Source organism: Miscanthus floridulus, chromosome 16 (genome assembly GCF_019320115.1).
Source record: "Miscanthus floridulus cultivar M001 chromosome 16, ASM1932011v1, whole genome shotgun sequence".
Lineage (NCBI taxonomy): Eukaryota > Viridiplantae > Streptophyta > Magnoliopsida > Poales > Poaceae > Miscanthus > Miscanthus floridulus.
In genome coordinates, this window is record NC_089595.1 from 102161012 (window position 1) to 102169530 (window position 8519).

At 51.3% G+C, this 8519-nt stretch overlaps 2 protein-coding genes across 2 annotated transcripts; both read left to right on the top strand.

The window, feature by feature from the left end:
• The first annotated feature begins 2908 nt into the window (after positions 1-2908).
• LOC136511142 (uncharacterized) lies at positions 2909-3472 on the top strand. The gene has a single exon (XM_066505330.1). It carries the CDS (start codon positions 2909-2911, stop codon positions 3470-3472), a length of 564 nt encoding a protein of 187 aa, XP_066361427.1.
• A 1692-nt stretch (positions 3473-5164) lies between these two features.
• LOC136511143 (uncharacterized) lies at positions 5165-5599 on the top strand. The gene has a single exon (XM_066505331.1). It carries the CDS (start codon positions 5165-5167, stop codon positions 5597-5599), a length of 435 nt encoding a protein of 144 aa, XP_066361428.1.
• The last annotated feature ends 2920 nt before the right edge of the window (positions 5600-8519 follow it).

An 8519-nucleotide genomic window follows, 5' to 3' on the forward strand; every position in this document is an offset into this window, starting at 1 on the left:
ATTTTTTACCGAGGTTCACTTGCTTGCCGGCAAGCTACTCCTCATTGTGGCGATTCACTCACTTAGAGGTTCACGAGCTAATTGGCATCACACGCCAAACCCTCAATAGGGTGCCGCACAACCACCACAAGATGAGGATCACACAAGCCACGAGCAATCCACTAGAGTACCTTTTGGCTCTCCACCGGGGAAAGGTCAAGAACCCCTTACAATCACCACGATCAGAGCCAAAGACAATCACCACCCTCTGCTCAATGATCCTTGCTGCTCCAAGCCATCTAGGTGGCGGCAACCACCAAGAGTAACAAGCAAAACCCGTAGCGAAACATGAACAACAAGTGCCTCTAGATGCAAACACTCAAACAATGCACTTGGATTCTCTCCCAATCTCACAAAGATGATGAATCAATGATGGAGATGAGTGGGAGGGCTTGGGCTAAGCTCATAAGGTTGCTATGTCAATGCAAATGGCCAAGAGAGTAAGCTTGAACCGGCCATGGGGCTTAAATAGAAGCCTCCATGAAATAGAGCCGTTATACCCCTTCACTGGGCATAACACGGGTTGACCGGACGCTTCGGTTAGTTGACCGGACGCTGAGCCCCCATCGTTCGGTCACTCGTAGTCAGCCACATGTCCTAACTTCAACGGTCATCAGTCTTGACCAGACGCTGCGCCTGAGTTGACTGGACGCTGAACACCTAGCGTCCGGTCGTTTACAGTAAGGTTCCAAAACTGACTTTTGCTGACCAAACATGTCCGGTCATGCTCGACCGGACCCTGCCAGCATCCGGTCACACTTTGACTTCTTACTGTGCTGACCGACAACACGACTGGACGTAGCCCTTTAGCATCTAGTCGCTGAGCGACCCAGTGTCCGGTCCTTTGACTAACGCCAGCATCTTTGCGACCAACTCCATTTCATCTCAAACTTCTTTACCCTTGCTCAATTGTGCCAACCACCAAGTGTATCACCTTGTGCACATGTGTTAGCATATTTTCATAAACATTTTCAAGGGTGTTAGTTCTCCACTAGATCCTAAATGCATTTGCAATGAGTTAGAGCATCTAGTGGCACTTTGATAACCGCATTCCGATATGAGTTTCACCCCTCTTAATAGTACGGCTATCAGACCTAAATGTGATCACACTCCTATGGTTCATACCTTGATGACTAAAACAACATAGCTCCTATGGTTCATACCTTTGCCTTGAGCTTTTTGTTTTTCTCTTTCTTCTTTCCAACTCCAAGCACTTGATCATCACCATGGCATCATCTTCATCATGCTATGATCTTTGTTTGCTTTGCAACTTGGAGTGTGCTACCTATCTCATGATCACTTGATAAACTAGGTTAGCACTTAGGGTTTCATCAATTCACCAAAACCAAAACTAGAGCTTTCACATGGCCTCACAGAGGCCACGACGCCTGAGGATCGTCTAGCCCACCGAGAAATTCGCACGTTGCTCGAACGCGTGGCGGCGTAGCAGGCGAAGAGCTTGTTGTCTCGGCAACACGAGCTTGGCACCAGTCAGCATATGCCCTCAGTGTGCCCCGCCAAGGACACATTGGTACACCAGACACCACCAGGTGGTCGGCAGCACACCGCTGTCCTGGTGCAACAATGTCTCAGCCACAACCGCGACGCACGCAGCACCATCAACGCACGCAGACACGCCTACAATAACTCACAAGAGGGAGCCAAACATGGCTACCACCCTCGACGCGGCAGATGCTATGACAGCGGCGAGGACCAGAGCCTGACCCCTAGCCTACCAAGCCCTCAGGCCTTCGGTCGGCACATCCTCAATGATGCGTTCCCACCAAGGTATCGACCCCCTACTAATATCCCTAAATACTCTAGGAGATAAACCTTGGGCTTTGGCTTGAAGACTATTGGCTTGCATGTCAAGCCGATGGTGTAGATGATGATGATTTCATCATCCACAACCTTCCACTATTTTTGGCCGATTCGGCCCGAGCCTGGTTGGAACACCTATCGTCCAACGCCGTCTAGAGTTGGGCGGACCTAAGGGAAGTCTTTGTGGGAAACTTTTAGGGCATGTACAAGCGCCCTAGGAACCCATGGGGCCTCAAGAACTACCGCCAGAAAGCTGATGAAACCCTCCATGGGTACATTCGGTGCTTCTCCCGATAGTGCAATGAGCTCCCGAATGTCGCTAATGCCGATGTCATAGGAGCCTTCCTATCTAGGACAACCTGTGAGTCTTTGGTCCACAAGCTACGACGCAAGGGCCCGTGGACCACCAAGGAGCTCCTGGACATTGCCACTAGCCATGCCTTAGGAGAAGAGGCGGTCAGAGCAATCTTCGACCATTTCGATGGCAAGGCAAGGCAGGACAAGGGCGCCAACGAAGGCACCTCCAACTATTCCACCAAGAGAAAGAATAAGAAGCAACAGCGCGACGACTTGCTAGCAGCCACTGCTGACCACAAGGGTGGCTGGAAGCCCGCAGAGGGCACTCAAAACCACTTCAAAAAAAATGCTCGAGGGGCCATGCCCAAACCATGCTTTCCCGGCCAAGCATCTGTACAAGGATTGTGGCCTCATGTGCAAATTCTTGTTTGGAAGCTCCAATAAAGGGGAGAAGGGGAAGGATCTGCCCCCCACTATAGATGACACCAAGGAGAAGGATGACGCTTTCTCGACTCTGAACGGCACCCTCATGATCTTCGGAGGATCAACGGCTTACGACTCCAAACGATGCCAGAAGATCGCATGCCACGAGGTCTATATGACCGGACCGGCCATGCCTGCCTTCCTCTGATGGTTAGAATTTGCCATAACCTTCGACAGGACCGACCATCCGGATGCCATCCCACACCTGGGGAGGTACCCACTTGTTGTTGACCCGATCATCGGCTCGAAGCGACTCACGAAAGTACTGATGGACGAAGGCAGCGGCCTCAACATCATGTACGCCAAGACGCTCGATGAGATGGGCGTCGACTGGATGAACCTCTACCCCATCCAAGCACCTTTCCATGGAGTCATGCCTGGCAAACAGGCCATGCTAATGGGACAGATCGATCTGCTGGTCACCTTCGAGGATCAGTCCAATTACAGGACTAAGACCCTCACCTTTGACATGGTAGGGTTCCCCAGAACCTTCCACGCCATCCTAGGATGTCCATGTTACGCAAAGTTCATGGCCATCCCCAGCTATACATACCTCAAGCTAAAGATGCTGGGTCCCCGCGAGGTCATCACCGTCTACACCTCCTTCTGGTGCGTTTACGAGTGCGAAGTCAAATGTTGCGGCCATGCCGTAGTAGTTGTCGCCTTCGGAGAGCTCACCACCCTCAGGGAAGAGGTCACCAAAGAAGCGCCCGACACGAAGAAATCGATAGGGTCATTCAAATCGGTAGAGGGCTCTAAGGAGGTCCTCATGGACCCCAGTAGCCCCAAGGGTAAAAAGGTACGCATTGGTACCACACTCTCCTCCAAATAGGAAAGCACGCTCGTTGACTTCCTCCGCAACAACAAAGACATCTTTGCATGGAAACCCTCGGATATGCCAGGCATCCTGAGGGAGGTTGCCGAGCACACCTTGAAAATCCACCCAGGGTCCAAGCTGGTGAAGCAATGCCTGCACCGCTTCGATGAGGAAAAGCGCAGGGCCATTGGTGAAGAGATAGCAAAACTATTGGCCGCTGGGTTCATCAGGGAAGTACACCACCTAGAGTGGTTAGCAAATCCCATTCTTGTGCGAAAGAAGAGTAGGAAATGGAGGATGTGTGTCGACTACATAGGCCTCAACAAGGCATGCCCAAAGGACCCATTTCCTTTGCCACGCATAGACCAAATAGTCGATTCTACCTCAAGGTGCAAAACCCTCTGCTTCCTTGACGCATACTCTGGCTACCACTAGATTCTGATGAGAGAGTCCAACTAGCTCATGACATCTTTTACCACCCCCTTCAGATCATTCTGCTACATTTTAATGCCATTCGGTCTGAAGAATGTTGGGGCAACTTACCAGCACTGTATGCTCAGCTACTTTGAGGACCTCATCGGGTGGACCATTGAGGCCTACGTTGACGACATCATAGTTAAGCCCAAATGGGCTGACCACCTTATCGCTGATCTTGAACAAACCTTTGCGAAACTCCAGGCAAATGGCATCAAACTTAATCCCAAAAAGTGTGTTTTCAGGGTCCTGAGGGGCATGCTGCTCGGCTTCATTGTCTCCGAGCATGGCATCGAAGCCAACCCAGAGAAAATCTCAGCCATCACAAGGATGGGCCCGATCCAGAACATAAAGGGGGTTCAGCGGATCACAGGGTGCCTTGCCACCCTCAGCCGATTCATTTTGCACCTCAGCGAACAAGGACTCCTCCTTTATCGACTCTTAAAGAAAGCCAACCACTTCGAGTGGACGGCCGAGGCCCAGGAGGTGCTTGACATGGTCAAGCTACTTCTAACAAAACCCCTAGTCCTAGTTCCTCCAAGCGACAGAGAATCCCTCCTATTGTACATAGCGGCCACCACGCAAGTGGTCAGCGCCGCCTTACTAGTAGAGCAGGAAGAAGAGGGGCACACTTTCAAGGTGCAGCGCCCTGTGTATTTCATCAGCAAGGTACTATCTGACTCCAAAACCTGCTACTCCTAGATCCAAAAACTCCTATACACCGTCCTCATCACCAAGAGGAATCTACGCCACTACTTCGAGTCACACCCTATGATAGTCATAACGTCATTCCCCCTCGGCGAGGTTGTCCATAGCCAGGATGCCATAGGAAGAACCGCAAAGTGGGCGCTCGAGCTGATGGATCAAGGCATCACGTATGCCCCCTGAACAGTGATCAAGTCCTAGGTGGTGGCTGACTTCATCGTGGAGTGGACCGAGGTCCAGATGCCACCGACGGTCGTCGATCAAGAGTACTAGATGATGTACTTCGATAGGTCGCTGATGAAAAAGGGCGCCGGCGCGGGGCTAGTCTTTGTATCACCCCTCAGGGTCTAGATGAGCTACATGGTTCGGCTCCATTTCCCCTCATCAAATAATGTTGCCGAATACGAAGCACTCATCAACGGCCTATGAATCGCCATCGAGTTGGGCATCCGACGCCTCAACATCAGGGGTGACTCCTAGCTAGTTGTCAATCAAGTCATGAAGGAATCAAGCTGCCATGACGCCAAGATGGCAACGTATTGCCAAGAAGTCCAATGGCTAGAGGACAGATTCGACAGCCTCAAGCTCAATCACATCCCAAGGCGCCTCAATGAAGCGGCCAATGCGCTCGCAAAAGCAGTGTCCGGCCAAGAGCCAATGCCAATGGGTGTCTTCATCGATGATCAACACAAGCCCTTAGTGCACTATGAGGGGTCGGAACGGGCCGACAATGGCCCATCTGATCCAACCCTAAGGGCTGACCCGTCGACTGCTTCATCCGACCCTGAGGTCATGGAGCTTGAAGAGGATCCAGTTGTAGAGCCCAACCCTCTGAATGACTGGAGAATGCTTTTCCTCGACTACCTCCTCCGTGACACACTACCGATGGACAAGACGAAAGCACGATGGCTCACACATTGCGCCAAGTCCATCGTTCTTATAGAGGGAGAACTCTACAAATAGAGCCACATCAGGATCCTGCAGCTCTGCATCCCCAGCAAATAGGGAAGACTTCTGCTAAGTGATATCCATGGTGGGGTCTGCGGTCACCATGCCACACCGAGGACCTTGGTTGGAAATGCATTCCGACAGGGCTTCTACTAGACCACCGTAGTAGCCGACATCGAGCAAATTGTACGCGCCTATGAAGGGTGTCAATACTATGCTCGGTAGACTCACCTCCTGGCCCAGGCGCTCTAGATAATCCCCATCACATGGCCCTTCATGGTCTAGGGGCTTGACCTAGTTGGGCCACTCAAAAAGGCGCATAGGGGCTTCACCCACCTGCTTGTCACCATAGACAAGTTTACCAAATGGATCGAAGCTCGATCGATCTCCATGATCAAATCTGAGCAAGATGTGTTGTTCTTCCTCGACATCATCCACCACTTTGGAGTACCAAACTCCATCATCACAGACAACGGCACAAAGTTCACCGGTAGGAAATTCATTCGATTCTGCAATGAACAAAACATCCGAATCGATTGGGCGGTCGTCGTGCACCCCCGGACGAATGGGCAGGTCGAGCGCACAAATGGCATGCTCCTACAGGGCCTCAAGCCTAGGATCTTCAACTGGTTGAACAAGTTTAGCATGCGCTGGGTCGCTGAGCTCCCAGCGGTGCTCTAGAGCCTAAGAACAACTCCCAGCCGGGCCACCAGCTACACACCTTTCTTCATGGTCTACGGTTCCGAGGCCATTCTCCCAATAGACCTTGACTATGGAGCACCAAGAATCAGAGCATATGATGAATAGGGGGCCAAGGCATCCCACCAAGATGCCATGGACCAGCTAGACAAAGCCCGTGACATCGCCCTCCTCCGTTCAGCCAAGTACCAGCAGGTGTTGTGATGGTACCACAGCCGATGGGTGCGGAACCGAACCTTCAACATCGGGGACCTTGTCCTCCGCCTCGTGCAGAGCAACAAGGACCACCACAAGCTCTCCCCACCCTAGGAGGGGCCATATGTCATCATGGAAGTACTCCGCCTAGGCGCCTACAAGTTGAAAACCATCAACGGTGAGGTCTTCACCAATGCCTAGAACATTGAGCAGCTACGTTGTTTTTACCCTTAAATAAACGCATGCTTTTTCTTATCAGTTTTTGTCTTTACAAATCCCTGATCTTTAGTGACATCCGACCCCTACAAATTGCGAGGGGCTAGACCTCACTCAGGGGCTGATACAAATAATACAAGTATGCTTATCTTGCAAACACTTCCTGTGTTATCTTTGCAAACATTCTCTAAGTTTTTCATTCTTCTCATAACAAGTCCTAAGGACTAAAATTTCAGGAACAAATTCTGAGTACAACTGGTAGGACAGCAGGAGACCCACACCCCAGCGGCTACGACCTCTTCACTCACCAGCATAATCAGAACTAATTCACCCGCACTCCTAGTTTTTTGCAACTTGAGCCATGGGAAGGGTCGGAGGGCATCAAAACCTCTTCTACAAAAAGAGGAAGCTGAAAAGCTGTTTGACATAACAAAAGATGAAAATCTATTCATTTTTGCACAAATTCACCACTTACAAAGTGATTTCATCATGCAAAGGACTAATATACTCCTAAAATTCAAAGGACTATTCACTCGGGGGCTCCCCCACAAACTTATTCAATTACAGTCTCTACCTACCTTTGCTACGAGTACTACTGTGGCCACCGTGCCATGCTCTCCATTGGCAACGTCTAGGCATGTACACGGGCCAGTTCATCTACTGTGGCGGCCGTACCACGCTCTCCATCAGCGATGTCCCACCGCTCCTTGGGATCTTTGAAGGTGCCATCATCTACAACGTCGAGCACCGCACCGACGAATGTGGTGCCCCTCCGTCGGGGCATCCAGGGACTACACCATCGTCATCAGCCATAACCCCGACAATGGCATCTGGGCAGGGGGTGCCTCTTGTCAAAGGAAGGCCACAACGAACGATGGCAAAGTCGATGATGCTCGGCACACTCCAGTGCCCCTCCTCCATCGGCGGTGGTGGTCCCTCCACAGCAAGGGCGGCTCGCACCATCTCATCTATGTTGGATGACCTCCAGCTCGACATCATGCTCCGGATTCACAAGCGGATCTATGAGTTGTTCTCTCCCTCGCGTCACCCTCTCTTACTCAGGAACCGCCGCATTCGGTGGAAAGGAAGGAGAAGTAGTAGCGGCTCAGAGTCTGGCTAGGGAATGGGACGAGAACTCCTCTCCCCCTCCCTATTTAAAGAAGGGGCTCAGTAGCAGAGGAAAGGCAAAAGGTTGGGACAAAAAACTCTCTGCCTTCCCCTATTCAATGCAAATATAAAATCAATGCTAATAGAAATCCAAGGGGATGCACCGGAAACGATGGGGCGTGCTCTGGTCAATGGGACATTACCTGGTTAGTCAGAACATCGCCCGGGCGTGGCCCACCACTAATGCACCCTGGGCATGAGAACCAGGGCACGCTCACAAGTAGGCAACTCTCCACTTCCCCAGGTAGGACCATGGAACAACCCAACGATGGAACCCTCCTCTAGGGGGAGCCCAATGGGCCTCCTGGGTCAATCGAGTGGCCCAGGCAAAACAACGAATGAACGACCAATTGAAAGATAAGCACCTTTGTTTACTTACTTTGAGTGTTGAATTTTTTACCGAGCCTCCGACCCTAGCAACGGTAGGGGCATGAACATTGCTCGGGGGCTATCGAGGGCGCTTGTTTGTTTAAACACCCTCTTAGCCTGACCCCTCTTTACGTCTAAAACCGGAAGCACGGTGTGTGCGTGTAAATCTTTGGATACAACTAGACGAATTCATAGTTCTCCACACCACGAGCTTTAGCTCCTGCCTTCTCGAGAAGGGTTCGAAGGGGTCCCCCTATAGAATCTCCTTTGAGGAGAGACTGTCAGGCTA

What these genes read in the sequence shown, in the direction of transcription:
- LOC136511142 (XM_066505330.1), top strand. Translation starts at nt 2,909, where the DNA reads ATGGACGAAGGCAGCGGCCTCAACATCATGTACGCCAAGACGCTCGAT.
- LOC136511143 (XM_066505331.1), top strand. Translation starts at nt 5,165, where the DNA reads ATGGCAACGTATTGCCAAGAAGTCCAATGGCTAGAGGACAGATTCGAC.